The sequence below is a fragment of the Taudactylus pleione genome, unplaced genomic scaffold, assembly GCF_031769625.1.
Source record: "Taudactylus pleione unplaced genomic scaffold, aTauple2 ptg000202l, whole genome shotgun sequence".
NCBI lineage: Eukaryota > Metazoa > Chordata > Amphibia > Anura > Myobatrachidae > Taudactylus > Taudactylus pleione.
This window is the reverse complement of record NW_028284604.1, coordinates 15,836,220-15,860,000: the sequence shown is the minus strand read 5'-3', so window position 1 is coordinate 15,860,000 and position 23,781 is coordinate 15,836,220. Positions and strand designations below refer to the sequence as shown.

Here is a 23,781-nt window from a genome sequence, read left to right as displayed (position 1 = left end):
CCTACCTCATGCAAGCGAACTGGGTAGAAAGATACTCCGTATGCCCTATGTTTGTGCGGGGACTAGCATGGAGATTCTTAGACATTCTGTTCCTTTGAACACCTGCTGGGGAAGAACCGGCTAGTGTTGGCCATTAAAGGAGGAATGAAAACTTGGCAGCGCGGACCCCGCCTGCGTCTGCGAAGGGTAGAGCCAAAAAGGCCCATCAAGCCAAATCAGCTTTAGCTGACAAATCGGAAGCTAACTGTGCCCCGTCTTGCTTGGTCTCCCACACAGAGCTTATCGTGACCTACCTCCGCACCAGGAAACCTACAGGGCGAATCGCTGTGAAACCAATGGCTAAGATGGAAGCCATAGTGATCTCTAACTCACGCCACCCATGTCAGGACATGCCAAGGCCGGAAACTACCCCAGCCTATTAAACAAGACCGGAAACAATCTTCCAAGGTCTAGCTAGCGGATCTCTACTGGATTCAGAGGTATGCCCAGGAAGGGACGTGTGGTAGTCTAAATGGTGTCTTCCCTCTGGGAAACAACTGCGTAATGGACAGAGCCTCCCCGAATCCGGCATCTCCTAAGCGTCCCTGATGAGCCTTGCGCTGAAGGGAAAGTAAATGACGTTTCCTCGTCCATGCTTGGACCGAGCGAGAGCTTGCCCTGGTTAACTAGAATCAAACCACCCACAGCTTTCAGGTGGAAGAGACATCAGGTCCTATTACTTTGGGACAGCTCTAGTCTGTGCCCGGTCTGTCCGTCGTGAAATTGCTAATGTGACCCAGGAAAAAGAACACGCCTGCACCTCGCACTGCGGAGGAGGAGGCTGCACGCTGCAAAGCCTGAAGCTAGAGCAGGACATACCTAGAGTAGGAACTTAACCCAATAGGGAACAAAAACCCCCAGGCCCTACATGAGGGAACACCTAAGATGAACTTTGTGTTCCTGTGAAGCACCACCAGCAGCCCTAGGGTGCACTTAGACATGCTGAGAGCCCCAGTCCACGCAGATTCCACCCTGCTGGACGCAGCTATCCAGAAGCGCATGTGTCACTAGGTCCTAGACTCACAAGGCTCCCGAGGCCAACTGCATGTAACCCCCTTCAGGGAGTACACGGCCGCCAATCTACATACAAACGCCACACAGTTAGGGCTGCAGCGAGAATCAAACCCATAACCGCAGTGCGTTGAGGCAACAATGTCAACCATCATGCCGTCTTTGTCAGGGCAGCGGATAGAGACCTTTGTAGATGTAACCTGATTTCATCAGCTACTGTCCAACGTCAGTGGCGACTACTCAGCTAGAGAACCTATCAGATAATAAACTGTTAATAACAGATACTACCCTTGATCTTAGCCAAAAGGCTGAGAAGCTATGCATATTACCAGAGCCTCCTATTCAGAAACATCTGACAGCGCAACCTGAAAACAACATTATAAAGGCAGTTAACGCAGCAACAAGTGTACTTAGCCTTCCAGGACACAGCAGCTGTCTGGGAGAGGATTTGAATTTGTTGATCCATGCTGTCCCCGCTGACTGCACCTCTGCAGGTGGGGGGAGAGCAGCGCTTGAAGCTCCACCCCCTCCAATCTCCACTTTCCGGGCCACTGAGTACTTCCTGACAGGGGAAAATTCAGTCTTGAAAGGGAGGCCAGCAGTTAAAGGCTCTTTAAGCCCCGTTGATCCAGGCATCCCAAAACCGTGGCTGTACACACAAGTGCTAATTCCCTGTCTGGGGAAAGCACTTGTGAAGCTCCTAACGAGCTACCTGTGAGGTGCGCGCTACCGCAATGGAGCCGCCCTCGTCCAACCCGGCAAGATGGAGTCGCCATCTGGGACGGCACTGCCATCCTACACACTCTAAAAGGGTGCGAGCACGCACTGTCCATGGGTCCAGGCGGTCTCTCAGACCAGAATGCTCTGTGGGGGGCCCCGCCGACGCGCACCCCCCGCTGCATAATGGCGAGCTGTCTAAGCTCCCGCAGCCGTCTGCATTCACACTGTGCGCTACTACAAGTAGCACACAGCACCTAGCTAGAATTTAAACATAAATAATTACACTACAGAAGAGCTGCAAAATGGTGCCTATCACCTAAGGCACTTAATGAAGACTGGCATTATGGGATTGCAGGGGGAGAAGCTAGGAGTTAAAGCCACAGTGTCATTAAGTGCCTGCTCCAGCCCAACTGATAATCCCATGGTCCAGTGTCCTCCAGCCTTGATGGAAGAGAGTTTTTTTTGTTTATTAGTCCACGCTTGCTTTGGAGGTAAATGTTTGAGGGCCTGATTCAAACTAGTAGGCTCTTAGCTTGGCAGCTGCGTCCAAGGATGCAGCAGCAATGCTATCATATGCTAATGTAGCAGGAGGCGTCTGTTGTAAATAGACGTCTCCTGCATGCTTGTTTGATCCGTAGCTGCGTCCAAAAATGGAGCCATCAAGACGCAGACCCTGGCATCGGCACTGCAACCCAAGACTGCTGCTGGCCATCCCACCTTCTCCCCGCCCCCTAACTGCCGCAGCCTGTCAATCAAGCAGTGGCTTTGTGGAACTACGAGACACGTCACAGTAGAAGACCAATGCATGCGCACTTCAGACCCTGCGCATGTACCGATATCTAACATAAGAGGAGTACGCAACCATTGGTCTGCGTACTACTCTGAATCAGGACCTTAATTACAAAATGTGACATTTTGTATTTAAATCATTTATCTGGCAAAGCATGTGTTAATGTTTAATAGCATGTGTTGTGACAATCCTGCTTATGTCTACATGTAAAACATTATTCGACAGAAAGGGGCAAATTAAATTAGCCGCTTGTCAGCCATATGCCAGACTTTAGTCAGTCCAGAAATTGCCGATTTTTGTTCACAGCCCCAAAATCTACAAGTATGCGGTAACTGAGCCACAGGATAACTATTATGATGCACGATCATAGCAATCCCTATAAGAAATATGACTGGGAGCCGAATGTCTCCCAACTAACTGAAATTCTAAACTGCAGGGAACACCAGCAACTCAAAAACACTATAACAGGAGGCCTTGAGGTTATGTAAATGACATAAAAGGTGTTCAGGTTTATGCGTTACATAGTAATTAAGTAGGTGTAATGTAAGAAATCTGCATTATCTGGACAGTGAGCGGGAGAGGAGTAAAATAATTATCTGGCTAGTGAGCGGGAGAGGAGTAAAATAATTACCTGGCCAGTGAGCGGGAGTGGTGTTTGGTATCACTGCTTCATCCAAGCTTGTTGTTCTCAGTGGCTGCCTTTGGATAAGTAGCACACTTTGGTACACCATGCCTGTAAATGGATTGGTTGGCAAGGAGGAACTGGAAAATAACAAAAACAAACTAAGATAAACAATCACACACACATATTAATATATCAATATATCTCTCTCTCTCATATATATAATAATAATACAATAACAATATAATACATTATAATATATGTAGCCATCTATAAATCCCTGGGCTGGAAACGCCTTAAATTGAAAATACTGATCATGAGGCCATTGCCTCCCAATAAACCATAACCTCGTCCCCAAACCAGTTCCTTATTTAGCAAGTAGATCATGTTGACAGGACATACTGACTAAGAAAACGTAATGGACAGACAAATATTGAAGAAATATCCCCATTACGATTCTAGCCTTGAAGAAATAGATATGTCCAAAAGGGAAACCATAGTGTGGTGATACCCCAAGCTTCCAGGCATTTTACCCCACCTACTGCCAACACTCTGTTGCACAGCTACCCCTCTAACTGCCAGCAGGTTCTTGTTGGTATCTGTGAAACTACTGCCAACCATCTAAAGTAAAGAAACTATCCAAATACAGCACTTATTGCACAGAGACTTCAACTTATGCCAGCTACCTTGTTTTCATGGAAACTCAATCCACCATGTTGCATCCCTATTGGAGACAATACCCACAAAACTCCCAAAGCCATCACAAAAGTTTACAATTTTCACATATAAATTGAGGAAGCCCCCCGCCCCCCCAGTGACCCTGGGAGCACAGTGAGGGAGCAAGAGATGCCACTGTCAGCTCAGCATTCAGAGGACATTATGATTGAAAGTGCTTCAATTACCTCAGCTGTCAGGAGACAGTGGTCAGTGTTGGTATATTAACACTAAGCAAAATTTGCAGTCTCTACTGATCAATGCCCTCTAACCGACCACTTGGGCCCCTCAGTATTAAGCAGTAAAACAGGATATCAAAAAGACAGTAGCATATTAGCTATTACAGATAAGAGTCTAAATATTGCTTATACGGATATCATATCGTATGTACCTGTTGGCTTGTCCTCCACAAAGACACTGATAAATACAAGCAGAAAGGGATGCAGCCAGAGAATGCATTACGTAAATCTGTAAAAAAGCAAAGTAAGCCTCTGCACGTTACTACACTCCGCACTTGTATAAATCAGGTCCATTTTGTCAAATGTGACTTTTGCAATTTAATCAGTGACCGCTTACCTTGTTACTGCGGACATCCGGGTGAGGGGGTGAATCGAGATTCACTATGGCATGTAATATATCATGGGTTAAGTTGGTGAGGTGAAGTAAAGGGTTGGCCACAACAGTTTTGGCACTAGCTGTGCAAGCAAACAGAAGTGGAATTGAAGTCTGCTCGGTCTGAGGATTGGAAAGGACTACACAATCCTTTAAATAAACAAATAAAAAAATAAAAAAGTTATTGATTGAACATAATGCAAAACAATATCTGAATATTACAAGTCGTAAATAAAATGTAATGACTGAATCACTGAAAGCCATTAAACAGAACAGGACATACAACCAATAATAATGACAAACAGGTACAACAAAGTCTACAACTCAAGTATAATAATAATGAGCTAACAGAACTTGCCAATGAGCAAACAGAACTTGGAATTTACAAAAAGCAAACAGAATAAGGTGAGTGAGTATTAGAAACATTTATGTTACAATACCCCATAATTCAGGCTTAAAGTTTAAGAATATTTAATATAATCTTATATAGGTGCAAGTTAAATAATGGTAGATCACATTCTTAAAAAAAATACCTGCTGGGATTCTTGCAGAAGCAATATTAACTCCATTCGTACAGAGGCCAGACCACCACCATGAGACCCATGGAGGACACAGAAACTCAGGAACATTCTAAGTAGCGACTGGAATTTCAGCAGCCATTGCCGTCTCTGAAGTAGTTCCTTTCTCTGCTTTGTATTCGCTGGGTCATAGGAGTTATCTGATCTATCTTCACAAGAAAATTCATCAGCTGCTGCAGAGTTCAACTCTTCCAGATTAGCATTGTAATCACAAATCTTTTGAAGAGCAACAACTGCTCTTTCCAACCAACTATACAGCTGATATCTCAGTTTGCCACCATCAACTTCATAACCAGTGGATAATGTCCGTAGTTCCCCAGTGAGAATCTTAAGGCACGCTCTAAATTTTAACTGTGCAGCAATAACATCTTCTGAGGGACTCAGAACCTCATTTTCATCAATGCTCGTAGATTCTGAGTACGTAGTTGTGGTTGCCCCAGGTTGAACACTTTCTGTGCTGTGTGAGGGCTGTAAATCCTTCATTGATAAACCAGACTCTTCTGATTCATCTGGACCACTATCCCAGTTTAATTCCAATGGCTCATCTTCAATTATCATTGAGGGCTGGCTGAAGTCAAATGAAAGGGCAGAGTTTGACTGCTTTGTCGATAACAAATCGGATACACCATTGACCATGGGGCTTGCCCAATCAAAATTACAGGCCAAGTCTTTTTTCTCTTCCAGTAAGGGAGACAATGGTGTGGACACCTTGCTCGTATCCATGAAACTTGAAGTCAGAAGCAATGGCTTTGACCGTTTTACTACCTTGGGCATTTTTGATAATACTTCTAGGGCCAACATTGGACATCCAGATTTTAAATGAGCATGTGCAGTGGTAAAGAAGAGCCTCCTTTCACCAAAGTTAATTTTGTCAGCCAAACCATTTTCAATAGACAAATGCATCTTCGTAGAAGAGGACTCAGAAGCCCCAAAATGTCGTTTCAATATCATAGGGTGTGTTCTTAGAAAGTTGTAGAAATTGAAGACTGATGGATCACAACTTGAGGACAAGCTCCAGGTATCATCTGTATTACAAACAACAATGTCAAACAGCACACACTGTGTAAAGAAAAAACACCAGTAATACAAACAAAAAAAAACAAAAAAATGAATGTATAACATATACAACGTTCAAGCAAAGTGGAAAAAGGTTTTAAATGATTTACAATGTACTTACTGCTAATGCGGTTACATGAAAAGGCAGACATTGCTTAATTATCCTAATAAAAGTAATTTGTTAAAGGAAAGAAGATCAGTTCCACATTTTAGCAACTATGTAGGATACAGAATTCACTTCACAAATCTTCTAAAAATGAAAAGTGTAGGGGTTATTTGTAGTAACCAAACAGATTCTAGCTATCATTTATCTAGTATATTGATATAATGAATTTTTTTATACATTTTAATACATCTTCCCCCTAGAGCTAATTTTTAAGTGTGCTTTTAGACTCAGAGAATTTATACTCTACAAACAGCATACAATTTTCTATACTCTATAAACAAAAGCTGCCGACAGATCACATCAGCCAGCATCCCTGAGCCTACACAATTACAGTACTAACTATAACTTACTGAAAAAAAAAACAAAGGTCTTAAATAAATTAAAAAAAAACAAAAAAAAAAAACAACACATTTTTAAAATCAACTTAATTCAAATTTAAAATGTCTTTACTTGCTTGGACACCAAAATAATTATATTAACTCCAACATTCCCATAAACTGGTGACACAACCTAATCCAGCCACACTCATGAATAGAAGAATAGGCTGGGATCCAGATTCTTGGCTTGCTAGTGTGGTTGGAAGATGACCAGACACACATAATAGTAAAAGCTATCTTCTGACTGCATTTTATGACATGCTAGATAATAGTCTATTTCAATCATATCATAAATGGGCATTGTGCTTGTTGTGGGACATGATGGCTGGCATCATGTGTCCATGTGTGCACAAAATATATTTACTGAACAGTAACATACAGTAATGGTGCATACACACGGTCAGATTTTTCATCAGATTTGAACGATAACGATTTTAAAAATCGTTCAAATCTGATGAAAAAAATCGTTCATGTGTACAAGCATGAACGATGGACGATGGACGATGAACGATGCGCGTTCACGTTTGTTAGAGGACGATATCTGACATGTTTGCAGTCAGATTTCGTTCTTTTTCTTCAGATATCGTTTAAATCGTTGAGTAAATCGTTAGCAAAATCGTTCAAACGATATCGTTCAAAAGAAAAATCTGACCGTGTGTATGCTCCATAAGATGTAATAGGTGGCAATGCCCCAGGCATAAGTGACAGATAAATAAATTCATTGTATTGATTACTAGTATGAAACCACCATTAAGCTCACTGTGCATAGGTCACATGGCTACGGTCACAAACCTCAGACTGCTCCAAAACAGTTATTTGGTTTTGCATGGATCCAAGAAAACTATCTAGCCCAGACATTGACAAATTGTTATATATGAGAGATTCTATGAGACCTACAAGCATATGCGACTTGTAACTTTACTATACAACTGCTTTTCACACATGCTTGTAAGATTTTACACTCAATATCTGGGTCTCTCCAGCTCTCACTAATAAAAAATGCATCTGCTGCTAAACGTTTACATGGTTTCAAACCTCAACTTCCCAGAGAGCCAATTACCAACCGGAAGCACACTTACTATATGTGACACTCCACCTGTTCTACCAATCGCGCGAGGTGCTCTGCATATGGCACTCTCCCACTGTACAAATTACAAGGCTAAATCTCTATTTCCTCAGGCCACATGCTCATTTTGTTTAATTTGTCTGCGTAATACAGCTTTGAGCTGTCTTGAGTGTAAATGCACAGTAAAGGTGCGTATACACGGACAGGTATGATATGAACAGGTTACGATATGAACGATAACGATATATCCTTCATTTTTATGCAGTGAACGACCAACAATACGCGTTCCCGCATGAACGATAACGATATCTATGATCGTCCGTGCATGTAGGCCAATCTGGACGATATCGTCAACTTTGCATGTTCAGAGATGTGGCAGGATGACTCACTGAAAGAGATCTTTGAAAGAGATCTTTCATGTCGTTGGTGGTACAGATCGTCCCGTATGTACGCACCTTAACACTGCAAACAATTTAAAAACAAAAAAAGTGCTGAAAATAAATGGATCTTGAGGTAGTGGCCTTTGTTTAGTAATCAGAGAACATGTATTTATAACAAGCATGTGTCCTTTCCATGTTTTGTATTGCTGTATAATTTTGTGTCAGTAATTAGCCCATTACTGTCATTAAGCACTATGAAAAATGTTAGCATATATTTAGCTAAAAAAAAAAAAAAAAGAAGAAACACATGCGTTTACCTTCTTCTCTAACCAGCTGCGTCAACAGCGTTTCTAGGGCTCGCCTGTAATCCTCCAGAATCCAGTAAGTCATGCTTCGCACAAAAGGGTCCGGGTGCATAGAGGACAGAGTGGGCTCCCTGCCAGGGGACTCTATTCCTAGCACTCTCTTTTGCAAAATAGATTTATAAGATGAAGATTTTTCAAATTCAGATTCATAGAGTCTGGAAATCACCAGAGCAAGCTGGAGATCATGTAATTTTTCAAGACAAACCTGCAAAGACATATATTAAACATTACAAAATGTCACCATTTCCAGTATAACCTTCATATTTTAAATATAAATATCATCCTGTCTAAACAAGTTATTTTCTCCATAAGACCCTGGATAGTAAAGTATGTATTCCTTAATGCATGAGATTCATAAGTTCTTCAAACCTCCACAGCATCCTTCAGGGACCCGGCTAGGAGGAAGAAAGCTGCAGAGTGCTCAAAGCGCTGTTTGCCGAGCAGGGAGAACGCATTCTTCAGAGCGGCTTTCCTCCATCTCTCTTCACTGAAGTTGTTCCCAAAAAACTGAGTCATTTTTGATTCTCTCCGAGACCTAGAACATTAAAAAAAACAAAGTATAGATATCGGTGATTACCTTTCTTCCCAAAACGCAGAACAAAAAAAAAAAAAAGATAATTTACATTAAATGCCAACAATATGTGCTAAACATTTAACTAATTCAAACATCTGGATCATTTACATAAATTTACAGTAAGCAATGTACTTAGTACTTTTCTCTGAGCCAGAGGGAGTATGGGACTACGCTATAATGCTCACACATAAATGACGAGACTGAGTTATTTACTTTAGCTGTGTGCATGAAAAAACAAAGGCATTTATAAATGGCAAGATCCAAGGAAAGGAAAATATGTAAAGGGAAACCATTTGCATACATCAAAATAAATTGCTGTAAGCTAAATGCTAACAATACCATTAAAAATTAGTTTCACAGGTTATCATTGTCTGAATTACAAGAAAATTATATATTCAAGGCAACACAGTTTTCAACTTAAACTCTGTAATTAACATTATTGTTAAATTACTAAGCATTTAGAATTGTATGGGGTTTTAGTTTGTTGTTTAGTTTGCACTGCCTACACACTTTCCTATAACAAATACTAGACAATTTTAAACATCTGCATTTCTGTACAATAAAAATGAGCATGTTTGGTTGAAATACAAAATACTAAATATTCATATACCTGAACTGCATTAAACATGTTTTCTGTACCAAAACATAATTGAAATTGCAATGTTTCTCACCTATATAACCCCCATATCACCGCTTTCTTCTTCATTGCCAGGTAGAATATAGCTGCATCTAAGGGGTCATTATTACGTTGGAAAGCTGCCTTTGCAACCTGAAAACAACAAACACCAAATGTATTTCCTCAATGAGGTACTTAGTTATATAAAATTTCTGTATAGCCAAAAGATACAAAAAATAGGATTTTGGTATATACCAGTAAATTCCCTTTCTCAGATTCCACAGGGGACACTGGAGTTTAAGACACTGGGGTATAGACGGGTGGATGAGTGGAGCTGGCACTTAAAATTTATAATTGAGAATGTCCCCTCCCCCTCTATCCCCCAGAAGCCCCAGTTAGATAATTGGAGCCCGAGGAGATGGAGACAGAAGATACAACTGAGGAGAAGGAGTCAAACAACAAGACGGCAAAGCCGAATATAAAACAGACCTAACCAGAGAAACATTCAACATGTGTAAAACGAAACACAATGGCAGGTAAAGCAGCGCTGGGAGGGCGTCCAGTGTCCCCCATGGAATCGTAGAAAGGGATTTTACTGGTAAGTACTAAAATCCTATATTCTACTTCATCCACCAGGGGACACTGGAGGTTAAGACACTGGGACGTCCCAAAGTTTTCCCCCCGTACGGGTGCAAAACCCTGCGACCGAAACTAGAGATTCTGAGGCTGCAAAGGTATCAAACCGATAAAATCGAACAAAGTTATAAACCGTGGACCAAGTGGCCGCACAGCACAACTAGGAAGCAGAAGCGCCACAACGAGCAGCCCAGGAGGCTCCCACGGACCGAGTGGGAATGGGCAGAAATAGACACCGGCGGAATCTGGCCACCAGAAGTATAGGCCTGGCGAAATTCATCTGGCCAAAGACTGTTTGGAAGCATCATGAAGAACAAACAAGGCATCAGACTTCCACAAGGCAGCAGTACGTGCCACATAAATCCTGAAAGCCCAATCATCATCTAGGGTGTGTGACGACTGAGAAGTATCTGACAACACCGGAACAACAATAGGCTGATTGATGTGAAAAGCAGAAACCACCTTTGGAGGTCGACAAAAAAGAGCTCCCAATTCAGAAAACCCTCCTAGCTGAAGCCAAGGCCAAAAGGTGAGAAGCTTAAGATCCACGTCTTCCAAGGGTTCAAATATTGAAGACTGGAGAAAAGTCAACACCAAGTTGAGATCCCACAAGACCATAGGCGGGATGAACGGAGGCTGAATCCGAAGAACTCCCTGTAAAAAAGTCTGCACCTGCAGGATTAAGGCAAGATAGTGCTGAAAAAAAGACAGACAACGCAGATACCTGATGCTTCAAAGAACGAAGGCGCAAACCCATCTCCAAACCAGACTGGAGGAAAAGAAGGAGACGGGAGATCGGAAAGGCAGTAGTATGAAACCTCCGTTCCTCACACCAGGCTACATAAGCATGCCAGATACGGTGATATTGAGCCAAAGATCAGTATACGAGCCCGGAGCATAGTAGGGATTACAGAGTACAGAACACCACTGCGTCCTAAGATAGCGGACTCAACTGCCACGCCATTAAACGCAGCTGCTGTAAGTCTGGGTAAAGGCAAGTGCCATGAATCAGAAGGTCTGGTCGTAGAGGCAACGGCCAGGGATCCCTGACAAGGAGCTGCTGAAGTTCTGAGAACCAAGCCCTCCTTGGCCAGTTCGTAGCAACTAGGATAACTCTTGCCACTTCCCTCTTGAGAACATGTGGAAGAAGTGGAAAAGGGGGGGGGGGGGGGGGGGAAGAGATAGACAAGGTTGTAATTCCAAGGTACCATCAGTGCATCTATTGCCTCCGCATTCGGGTCTCGAGTTTTGGAACAGTACCTGGGTACCTGATGGTTGTGTCTGGAAGCCATGAGATCTATTTTTGGCATACTCCATTTCCGTAGTAGATGTCGGAAAACTTCCAGGTGAAGAGCCCATTCTCCGGGATGGATGTCCTGACAACTGAGATAGTCGGCCTCCCAATTGTCCACTCCCTGGATGAACACTGCTGAGATTTGTGTTTGAGGGGAAAGTCGTACCAGGCGGTGCATATGAAGATGTGATCCGGACCACTGGGCCAGGAGATTCAACTGGAAAGGACGAGAATGATATCTTCCGAACTGAAGAGCCTCGAAAGCTGCTACCATCTTCCCTAGAGGACGAATGCAAAGATGAATGAACACCCGCTTCGCTTTGAGAACTGGGACGACAAGCTGATGAATAGCCTGAGCCTTGTCCACCGGAAGGAAGATCCATAAAGCAGCTGTATCCAAGATCATTCCCAGAAATTGGAGGCATTGAGATGGGATCAGATTGGACTTCTGAAAGTTGATTGTTAATACATGATGGATAAGGACCTGGTGTGCTAAAGCTACATATTAGTTGAGAATCTCAACAGATGAAGCTTTGATGAGAAGATCGCCCAGATACGGAACTATTGTGACCCCCTACGATCTGAGATGAGCGATCACTACCGACAATACCTTGGTAAAGATCAGACGTCAGACTGAAGGGCAGAGCCTGAAACTGGTAATGTTCCCCTCAAATAGCAAATTGAACACACACCTGATGTGGCTTCCAAATTGGGACATGGAGATAAGCATCCTCGATGGCCATGAATGCTAGGAACTCCCCCTGTTTCAAACAGAGTGAAGAGATTCCATCTTGAATCGGTAAAATGCCAGATAAAGATTTAACTATTTCAGATGCGAAATAGGCCTTACAGAGCCATCTGATTTTGTAACTACAAAGATTGGAGGAGGAACCCAGACAACGCTGATAGACCGGAACAGGTATCAGAACCTCGGAATCCACGAGCCTCTGGATTGCTTGCAAAAGCACCTTCTGCTTCTGTTTGGAGACTGGAAGACCTGTGGTGGGGGTTCTGCAAATTGTAGTTTGTACCCCAGAGACACCAGATTGCGAATCCAAAACAGATCGACTGGTTTGAAACCAAACATCCTTGAATCGCAACAGACAAGCCCCCACCCTGTGGAGTCTCCTACGTGGGCCTGGAGCCAGTCATGCGGTAGGTTTTTTACTGCAGGCTTTGGATCAGGGCGGCGGGTCGAATCAGAATGTCGACCGCTGCCTCTGTCTCCACGAGTAGCTGAGGAAGCACCATGTGGACGTTCCGAAAGGAAGGACCAGCTGGAGCAGTGAAGGGCAGAAAAGTAGACTTACCACCTATAGCCTGGGAGATCCATTTGTCCAATTCAGGTCCAAAAATGATATCCCCAGTAAAGGGAAGTTCCTCCACAGTTCTTTTGGAGTCCGCATACGCTTGCCAAGACCTTAGCCAGAGAGCTCTGCGGGCCACTATAGCCGACGCTGAGATCCTGGAACCGACATGACCAATCTCCTTAGACGCTTCTCCAAGGTACACAGCAGACTGACGAATGTGTTCTGCTGGGACAATAAGTTCGGATCTTGACACTCCAGATTCAAGACCACTGACCAACTCCTCCGCTCATCGTTCCATAGCTTTGCTGTCCCAAAAGCCAACCAAATCCGGTCTAAGCGACAACCCTGCTGCTCAGTATATGGACTGTAAGGAGGTTTCCAGCTTACGGTCGGAACTGTCCTTTAGGGCTATTGCCACAGGGACAGGCAATGTGGTCTTCTTGGAAAGCCATGAGACTGACTAATCTACTGGCGGACGAGTTTCCCATTTTTCAGTGACCAATTATGGAAACGGGTAATTGGACAAAAAACGTTTGGGCATCTGAAATTTCTTGTCAGGATGCTGCCAAGCTGTAGACAACTGTGTATTTAATTAACGTGAAAAAAAGAGTAGATTTTTGTTTTGTTACAAATAAGAATGCATCAGGAGATTCTGTGGACTCCTCGTCTGGAATCTTCAAGACATGTCGGATCGCCAGGATAAGGGCCTGCACTCCTAGACGCCCGAATCAGAGGTCTGTTGGTGAATGTCGTCACTGTCTGAAAAGGTTTACAACTCACCTTCCTCCTCTTCTTGCGAAAGAGGCTCTGCATCAGAGTTGTCCGACTGGAGGACAGCTGGGAGAAGCCTTTTCTTCTTAGATGGTCGATAAGACGCACTGACCCTAGAAGAGTAAGCAGAAGAACCCATGCATTGAGCCAAGCCCTACACAGAACAGGCTTGATCTCTCGCCCAACTTGGCTCTCGCTCTGTGGAAACCGAAACAGGAGCCTGGTTCCTAACCGCTTCGCTGTCTCTGGGAGCAGCAGCCAGTTCAGAGAAGAGATCGGCCACAACACCAGCCCAGGTAGATATCCGAGGTGGCATAGGGACTGCATCCGAAGAAGGTCCCGCAACAACTGGTCCCCTTGAAATACAGGAATCACAGAGCCGCTCCATCAGAGAGTGCCTGAGGTAGTTTTGAATTAAACTTAGAGCAAGCAAACACCTTTTGCAGTGCTTTTGTAGCTGCCCCTTTACCTGTTATGATGCTGCTACAGACACACACACACACACAGACAGAACAAAGGACACTCCCAGATAAGGAGAGGAACCACTAGGAACAGAGGGAGAGGAGTCACTATCTCCCTCCCTAATGTAAATTCCCCCTCACTCAGCAGCCCAGAAGACACCCCAGTGTACTGACGACCTCCAATTAGGGAGAGTGCTGGAATGTTATTGCCACAGCTTGTCTGCTGTGGGAGTTGCTGCAGAAGGCTGTCTGTGTTAAGCGCAAGTTTCATATAAAATGGCGCTGAAGAGAGAGCAGAGGGGCTGTACTGGTCCTACCCCCCGCTGGAGAAAGCCAATGAATGCGCTGCCCCGGCGTCTGCACACTGCCGAGGCTCGCGCTATGGAAGCTCCGCCCCCTTCTTCCCCCAATTGCCCTGGCATCGGCTCCCGCGTAGGGATGGGACATCGAAAGAAAACATTGGAATTACCGATGTTTTTAACATTGAATACAAAACATTATTTAGATATAAACATTGGTTCTCTGGAACCGATGTTTACCGATGTTTTTTTTTATTAAGAGCAAACTGTATTTAAACATATAACAGACTAATAAACATTTAAAATAAAATATACTATGGCTATCTTCATGGAGGAAAACACATATATATATATATATATATATATACATACACACACACACACACAAAGCAGCACAAGAGGGTGTTTGTTTTCAAGGTGGCATTTTAAATTGGATGTGCTTGCACGTGCTTTTATTTTCTTGCTGCAGCATCTGCAAATGGTTGTTTTGGGCTCATTATCTTTCCTATCAAAGTGTTTACACAAATGACTTTTGGGTGGTGCCATGTTATTGTTATTATCAGTACTCACTACTAGTGACAGAAGTGTTATGTTTTACCGCTGGTAGGGCACTGGCAATGTAGCTGGCTGATCCTGTTGTTGGGGATAGTGGTACAGTACCTTAATGTCCTCCACTTCCACACACACTGACAGACTTCCTTCTCACTCTTCTCTTTCTCAATTTAATTTCTCTTGTTCATTTTTACAGATTTTACTCTTTCAGAGCCTCCACTTTTTTTTTTCTTTCTCTGTCTCTTCTCCACCCTCAACTTAAGTCTCTGTCTATATCATGACAAACACACTCTGGGCCTGATTCAGACCCGCTCGATGTTGGCCCAGTGCGCATGCGCACCATGGAGCCGGCTCCGTTGTGCCCATGCGCGAGACCCAGATAGAGACGGGCAAGCCGTCGCTCTGGGTCTCGTACCAAAAGGGGCGTGCTGTCGATGGTGAGTGACAGCACGCCCCCTTTGGTGGGAACGCCTACCGTCTGGGGCCGGCCCCATTGACATCACAAGCGATGTCAGTGGGAGTGCTTTCGGCTCTGATAGAGCCGAAAGCCCTCCTGGGCTTGCGGCAATGAGACCCTACCACAAGGGTCTCGTCGCAAGCCCGATTGTCGTGATGGTCTTGACCATCGCGACCATCTTCCTGGACGCTTGCTATAGCTGTGGGTCACCCACAGCTATACGAGCGGCCAGGTGGCCGCTCTAAAAATGAAGAAGGACGGTCCTGATTCAGAGCAAGCGCTCTGTCAGAGCGTCCGGCTCTGAATCAGGGCCTCTGTCTACTCAAGTCCTCCCTCTCACTCTCTCAGCTCCTCACCAATGATGTCACGCAAGACACTTAAGGTGCGTACACACTGGGCGATTAAAGTGGACGACTGAACGATAACGATATTATCATTCAGTCGTCCACTTTATTGTCCATCTTTAACACAAAAACGTTGAACAATAATGAAGATGTGCGTTCCCGTGGGCTGTTTGTCATTATAGTTCATAGGGTAAACATGCAGGCCAACCTGACGATAGTGTCAGGTTGCTGCATGTTGGGGAATGGGGGAGAGAGCCCAACGATATCGTTAATGACGTCGTTCAGCGGGTGTGCTCAATGTCATGAATGACATTGAGCACACCCTGCCGGGGACACACTAGACGATATCACTCAGGGAGCATATCGTCTAGTGTGTACGCTCCATTAGGCACCACTGGGTCTGTCACATGCACAGTGCACATGCAGTGAGGGCCTGACAGTGACACTCTGAGTGACAGCTCTGTTACCAATAGCTGCAGCAGCCAGACTCCCCAAGCAGCCAACCAGTGTTCACTGAGAGCAGCACCAGTGACAGTGAGCCAGGGGTGGGACTGTCCTATGTGCTGCTGCTAATTGGCTGACCAGAGTGTCTGTCACTCTTTCAGCCACCTCCCCCAGAAGCAGCATGCACACAGCATCCATAGCCCAGTCAGTGTTTTATACTCTATTCTTAAGTTGTAACTGACTATAAAACAAGGAGAGAGCCAGCTGGCAGCCCAAAGCAGTGACAGCACCACAGTGTTACCAAAAAAAAAAAAAAAAAATTTGGAAAAGCAGGGAAAAACATCGGGGGAGAAATCTTGCGATGGTAATGAAACATTGCAGGGTTAAACATTGAACATCAAAACCATTTAACCAATGTTTCCGGTGAAACATCAAATGATTCCCATCCCTAGTCCTGCGTCGTATGTTTACAATGACTTCTCCAAGTACCACCGCACTGTATAAGCGCCGCTTATGATAGCTGTTAACTGAGCGCTGCCACGAGCAGTGCAGCCAACAGCTTCTCTCTCCCCCGCTGTAAAAATGCTGTCCCGGGAAAACCTCACACATGCTGCACAGGAGACTCCCTAAACGGAGGCTATAGCATGTTCCTTCCCTGAGCCAGTATCAGGAGGGTGCCTGGGACCCGGAGACACACACTATATTAGTGGCGGCGGGTCCCCTGATGCTCCATGTCGCAGGCTGACAGATGTAGCTACCTGTTAGCCTGTCTTCAATGCTTGTGGGAAGCTATAAATAAAATTAAAGTAAAATACTGTTTGAGCTGAACTCAGCCCCAAGTGACCGGCTCCCTCGGCCACGATTCCAAAACTGGGGCTTCTGGGGGATAGAGGGGGAGAGTCACTCACACTTATAAATTTAAGGTGCCAGCTCCACTCAGCTACCTGTCTATACCCCAGTGTCTTAACCTCCAGTGTCCCCTGGTGGATGAAGGAGAAAAAATAGTGATCACAAACCCCCCAAACCATTTTAAGACCATTAATATTAATATTTATCTCAACAGATACGTGGCCATGTTTTGTGGCGTTGTTTCAACTAGATGATTATGATCATACTCTAGTGTTTAAAACCTGTTTAATTCAAGTCCACAGAACCTTTTATACTTTTAACAGAATAAGGCGTCTCCATACTGGCACCCAATCCTTCATGATTACTGGACTAGTTGGTCCTTCTAACCACACATGTGCAGTGTATAAAATTGGTTGCCTCTACCTCACATGTATTTATATCTATTCAAATATGTGCTGACTTCTAGAATCAAGATTTACCAATATTGACTACAGTCAGACCCATAAAGAAGGTAAAGTAGAACTTCTTATTGTACACCACTAACACATGCTTAGCTGTAATCAGATTACTTGGACCTGAATAGATCCAAAAGAAAACTACCCCTCTGAAACCACACCCCTCGACTAAACACTACCCAATACATATTGGCTACTATATCACACTATATTGATTTTTTGGCTCTCCTATATATTCACACATTAGGTTGGAGACTGACTGACTTGCGAAATGAGGGATCATAATGAAAGCATTTGTTGAAAAATGTTATGCGAGTACAACAATGAAAACCCCCGAAGCCATAAAAAAAAAAAACAAATACACTGAATACATGTGACACAATTATACCATTTCTCCCTTTAATTTATGTCTCCACTGCAAATGATTTGTACGGACACACACACTAAAAAAAAAAAAAAAAAAAACTTGCTACATTAACAGATATAATTTTGATTAAAGTCTTTTTTGGTCTGCTATGAAATTTGACTAATTGGGTAACCAAACCTTTACTTAGAACGTTGTCCAATACGTAGTAGATGGAGCAGTTTTTTTTCCCCCGCTAATTAAAAGTTAAATTTATGAAAAACATTGTCTGCACATCTTAAAATTTCAAGTATTTAGATTATCTGACAAACAAATGAATCCAGTTTAAGAAATGTGGGATTGTTGGGGTGGGGTGTGGTTTACGCCCTAATGCTTTTTAGGCAAGCAAGAGACCCATGGTACACGAAAAACCATAGAGAGAGGAATAAAGATAAAATAACCTAAAATTTTCCAAACAGGATCACAAAAACAAATGTAAACTAGAAACAAATCTTATAACTAATACAATAACTGCCAATATATTGTTAACCTCAGATTAAACACAGGTAAAGCATAATACATACCTTTTCAATGCACCTTCGTAAACTGTTTACGTTTCGCACCCACCAGCCCACTCCCATAGCCCTCAGCTCTGCCCAGGTAGGGTCAACTTTCTGCATAGCAGGAAGAGTGGCAAGCAACTCTTCCTCTGCCACCGAATGGAAGGCCCAAGCAAAATGACCAGTAGACAAGCCTAGACAGAAAAAACAAAATTACGCAAAAAGTATAAAAAGCCAAGTATCATGAGGTGTCTATAGAGTTTAGGAATAAAAATGGACAGACTATATAGGCTATGTGGTACTTATATGATGTCAAATTCCAGGTTTCTATTAAACAGATAAAAGGAAATAAGAATAAAAAGGTGTAAAGTATTAATTTATTAGAAAGCAAGCATATTCCCATACTGAAAAGTTTCTTTTAATGCGTATTGCTTGGTAATGCCAATGTTACTACCATTATGTATACATTTTTTATTAAAATGATAACATTTATTACCAATAAAACAAACAATATATGCAAGCATACAATTAACAGTAAATATTAAATATGAAAAAACACACTTGTAAACAAACAGAGCAGTTTCCGGATACTGCTCTGCGTGTCTAACGATACCTCTGGCTCCTTCTGGTTACTGAATGCAAATTGGTGGCTTGCAGTATGTTCTGATGCGTTACGAGCTGCTGCGCTCTTCTTCAAAGACATATTGTAAGCTGGTTTTAAACAGGTCCAGAAACGAGTAAAAAAAACGCCGAAGTGATGCGGCCAGGCACTTCCGGTTTCACGGTATGAAAATAAATTTTTATCCAGTATAGAGTTATTCAATAGGCTGTCTGGGCTAAGTGGTGAATGGGAGGATAATGAAAAGTCCTTAGTTTCTCCATAGCAACGTTATCCCTACTTCTGGTTTTACAGCGGACGCGGATACGCAGAGCAGTATCCGGAAACTGCTCTGTTTGCACACCACTGCCTTATTTACATCGATCTCTGGCACGGGTGCCATATTGAAGCTGAGCCATAGTTACTTGTTTGCATCACCATCTATGTTATTATCTTAGGACCCATTGTATGGTCCATCGTTTTTATCTGTTATTTTCAATAAAATGTGACAAATTGAGTAACACTATATTTGTACATATGTTTTATCTCTTTACATGTGGAAAAGCCTTTTTATGTAACGTGTGATTGAAGGGAAGTATCTTATTATCTATGTATTTATATTGATGTTCCATACCCACCAGTTTATTTCATTGCCAAGGTGCACCATAAGGCAGATACTAACAATACATGGAGATGGGTCTGAGTGCTGGGACCTGTCTCAACCCCATCTCTCCCCTAACTACATTACGTTTTAGCATCCATTGATTGTCCTACCTGCATCACTGTGTCTGCTGCTGACTGAGCTCCAATCTCAAAACACTGCAGTGCACTTTCTGGGCACATGACACATCCAATGTGTCCATCATTGCTCAAGGCACGCTCCCCATACTCAGAGACATGCCTCTATTAGCTCTCTTTCTGTGCAGCTTACTGCCCGTGGTGTGGCCCTATCCCCAGCTCTGCAAGCAGATTTCCGCCTCATCTCTCGTCTCCCTGCAGTTCCAGGGAGCTCCACAAAGCTGATTAGTGTTAACTATAAAAAATATTATAATAAACAAAGAAGATGTTTAGAAGTTATAAAAATCATCTTTGTATTATTGTAATAATTTTTATATCAAATCTCAGGTGTATGACAGGAGAGGCTCTGCCTCCCCTGACTATTCTGACTGCACGTCCTGGCTTCAGTTTTGTTAACAAAGTGAAAGGCCAGGGAGAGAAAAGACGAGGTAGAAATAACCACCATGACCAGGTTCAGAAACACAAAAGCATACAGGGAAGGCATTTAATGAAAGTACAAGAAACCCATTTCCTCTCAGTATCTACTGGAGTTGGTTTACCAGCATGGGGACATCTCAAAGCTGTCCTTAAAATAAAAAAATAAAAAAAAAAGGGGTGTTCACAGAAAACGTGATGAACAGCAACATACGTCCAAAACTAGCATCTTTTAAGGTATAAAATATGTAAAAATTTTGTGAAGGAGACCAAGTGGGCATCTAGAACAGCTGCTCAGCAGAGGCCTGGCCTGACGCCGATCCGGAGGCTCTTGGAATGCACATTCTCATTTTCCGTAACAAATAGTACTGTCCCATGTTAAGCCTTTTCGAATTACCAAAGTAATTTGCCTAGCAATGGCCTGTTTGGAAGCTGGAAAGTATCTTGAGGACATAATGAAGAACCAACAGGTCATTCAACCTGTGCATGGGTCCTATGGTCAGACTTTTAGTGCCCTAACCACATACAGAGAATGGAGAGCCCACTTCTTCTGGAGACTTATCGCAGTCTAAAGTCGAAATCAAGATGTCATAATGCAGATGGAATTTAGAGACCACCTCTGAAACAAAAAAAAAACTGTTTGATTCTAAGAACAGCCCTGTCATCAAGAAACACGAAGAAAAGAGACTGACAGCATCCAGCTCCAAAATTCTCCTATCTGAGGAGATCACTAGCAGGAAAGCAAAATCCCAAGTAAGGAAACTGAACTCCACAGAATATAATGGTGCGAAAAAAAAGGTGCTGTGAAACCAATATCTCTGGTTTGTATCCCATAGAGCCATTTATGGAAAGGGAGGTTTGACGGCTGCATATGCATCACTCCCTGTGAGGAGGTTTGTATTTCAGAGCCAGTTGTCGCTGAATGAAAACCGAAATGGCCAAGAACTGAACCTTCAAAGAACCCTACCAGACAGTTCTGCAAAAACAACAAGTGAAAAGAAGGGTAGAGAAACCATTTGCTTTACACCATGCAATATAAATCTTTCAAACCCTGCAATAATTCTTCATCAAACCAGGTCCATTTATTGGGAACTTTAACAATACCATCTGGACTAGCCAGGATTAACCAGAACCACCAGAATATCCTCTCTTTTTACCTTTTTGAAGACCTGCAAAGCGTCACTACCTGAGAGAACACACAGATCACCCAGGTGCTCCAAGGAACATACATGGCTTCTTCCAGATATGCCTGCGGATCCCTAGTCCTGGAGAAGATGTAATTCACAATTCTGTTCAACAGTTTTGCCATTATGTCAATATCTTGTTGTCCCCACTAATTCACTAGCTATTGTAATATCTCTGGATGGAGGAACCATTCCCCTACTTGCAGGGTTCTGTCTGCTTCCCACCATGAAACAAACTCAATGCAATGGCTGGAATGTTTATTTCTACCTAATGCATGATCCTGCTGATCTCCCTCATAGCCTGGGCACTCCGGGTGCACCCTTAATGATTTTTGTAAGCCATGGCCGTGATATTTTCATACTAACTTCATGGCCCTTCCGAACAATAATTAGTGTCTGCCAACCAGAAGCTATGCAAGTCGCTCACAGCTCCAATACATTTACTAGAAGATATGACTTATGTAATGATTGGAAAGTGATGGCCTCCCCGCCTTGCAAGCTGACCTTGTCATCACAATTAGTATGCAATAATTTGAAGATTGACATTTCTGTTCTACAACATTCCTATAGCCACCAACCAGCAGAAATGCTAGCAATCAAATTTCCGAAACGTAGAAAACCAGGAAAACTGGTGCCTAGCTCTGAAGAGGTATAGATGTGTCCAGCCTATGTTAGAAATTACAATTTTTTTTCCAGCTGCGGATTAAAAAAGGTATTTTCAGCTCTGTATCACATGTACAGAAGAGAATATGATTGCTGTTTTACACACATAAATAAATACATACATATATATATATATATATATATATATATATATAAAATTTTAAGTTGATAACATTGATGACCTTGTTATATTGGCACCTGTCAAGGGTTGTGATATATAAGCAGTAAGTGAACACTCAGCTCTTGAAGTTGATGTGTTAGAAGCAGGAAAAATATGCAAGTGTAAGGATCTGAGCGACTTTGAAAAGGACCAAATTGTGATGATAAACGACTGGGTCAGAGCATCTCCAAAACGGCAAGTCTCCTGGGGTGTTATCAGTATGAAGTGGTTAGTACCTACCAAAATTGGTCCAAGGAAGGACAACCGTTGAACTGGCAACCGGTTCATGGGCGTCGAAGGCGCAATGATGCGCACAGGGAGCAAAGGCTAGCCCGTCTGGACCTATCCCACAGAAGACCTACTTGTAGCACAAATTGCTAAAACAGTTCATACTGGCTATGATAGAAAGGTGTACGAACACACAGTGCAATGCAACTTGCAATGGGGCTGCGTCAAAGTGCCCATGCGGACTAGTCTACCTCCAAAAGTACATACAATGGGCACAAGAGCATCTGAATCGGACCAAGAAGTAGTTTAAGAAGGTTGCCTGGTCTGATGAATCACATTTTCTTTTACATCATGAGGACGGCTGGGTGCATGTGCGTTGCTTACTTGGGGAAAAGATGGCACCAACATGCACTATGGGAAGAAGGCAAACTGACAGAGGCTGTATGATGCTTTGCCAGGAAATTTGGGTCCTGGCATTCATGTGGATGTCATTTTGATATTTACCACCCACCTAAACATTGTTGCAGACTAAGTACACCCCTTCATGGCCTCTTTCAGCAATATAATGCACTCTGCCACACTGCAAACATTGTTCATGAATGGTTTGAGTAACATGACCGAGTTTAATGTATTGACTTGGCCTCTAAATTCCTGAGATCTCACTCCGATTGATGGGATGTGATGGAAAAATAAAAGTCCAAGCCATGTAGGCCCCACCTCGCAACTTACAGGACTTAGAAGGATCTGCATCTAACATCTTGGTGTCAGATTCCACAGGACACCTTCAGAGGTCTTGCAGAATTAATGCCTCGATGGGTCAGAACTGTTTTGGCGGCATAAGAGGGACCTACACAATATTGGGCAGGTAGTATATGTATAACTAGCGTTCACGCTAGGCTTCTATCGCAGGGTGCCGCGCCCGCCCCTTTTTTAGCACCCAGGCGCCCTGCTGTCCTCTGACCTCTTACTGTATTCCCGCGCCTTGACGCGCTTGACAGGCTGCTGAGCTGTCACAGCTCACATAGCTGTCAGCTATCTCCGGCTGCCACTCGCTCCCCCTCCGCGTGTATGGGCATCGCCGATTGGACGCTGTTGTGTCTGGTGAGAGACAGGAGGGCTGGTTTTGCCTCTCCCGCCGAAGCAAACCCAGCCCACCTGTCTGACTGAAATTATAAAAAGAGATGCCAGCGAGGACCTCACCCTTTTGGTGGCCATTTTAGGAACAGCTCCGCAGCGGCATGAGCAGTTTAGCTAAAGCTGCTGCTGCTTCACTCA

The 23,781-nt window shown here is 43.4% G+C and overlaps 1 protein-coding gene and 1 pseudogene across 1 annotated transcript in view; both read right to left on the bottom strand.

The window, feature by feature from the left end:
• Window positions 1–1,258: 1,258 nt before the first annotated feature.
• LOC148518142 (U2 spliceosomal RNA) lies at window positions 1,259–1,370 on the bottom strand (annotated as a pseudogene).
• Window positions 1,371–3,191: 1,821 nt separating this feature from the next.
• The window catches only part of DMXL1 (Dmx like 1), a gene marked incomplete at its 3' end in the record, with an annotated part of 125,600 nt that continues 105,010 nt past the window's right edge, over window positions 3,192–23,781 (bottom strand). Inside the window, exons 20-27 of the mRNA XM_088477714.1 lie at window positions 18,486–18,655; window positions 9,742–9,839; window positions 8,866–9,031; window positions 8,449–8,701; window positions 5,042–6,111; window positions 4,473–4,658; window positions 4,288–4,364; window positions 3,192–3,322 (exon numbers count right to left, since the gene is read on the bottom strand). Coding sequence (XP_088333840.1) covers window positions 3,192–3,322; window positions 4,288–4,364; window positions 4,473–4,658; window positions 5,042–6,111; window positions 8,449–8,701; window positions 8,866–9,031; window positions 9,742–9,839; window positions 18,486–18,655 — 2,151 coding nt within the window. The remainder of the gene's footprint in view (window positions 3,323–4,287; window positions 4,365–4,472; window positions 4,659–5,041; window positions 6,112–8,448; window positions 8,702–8,865; window positions 9,032–9,741; window positions 9,840–18,485; window positions 18,656–23,781) is intronic.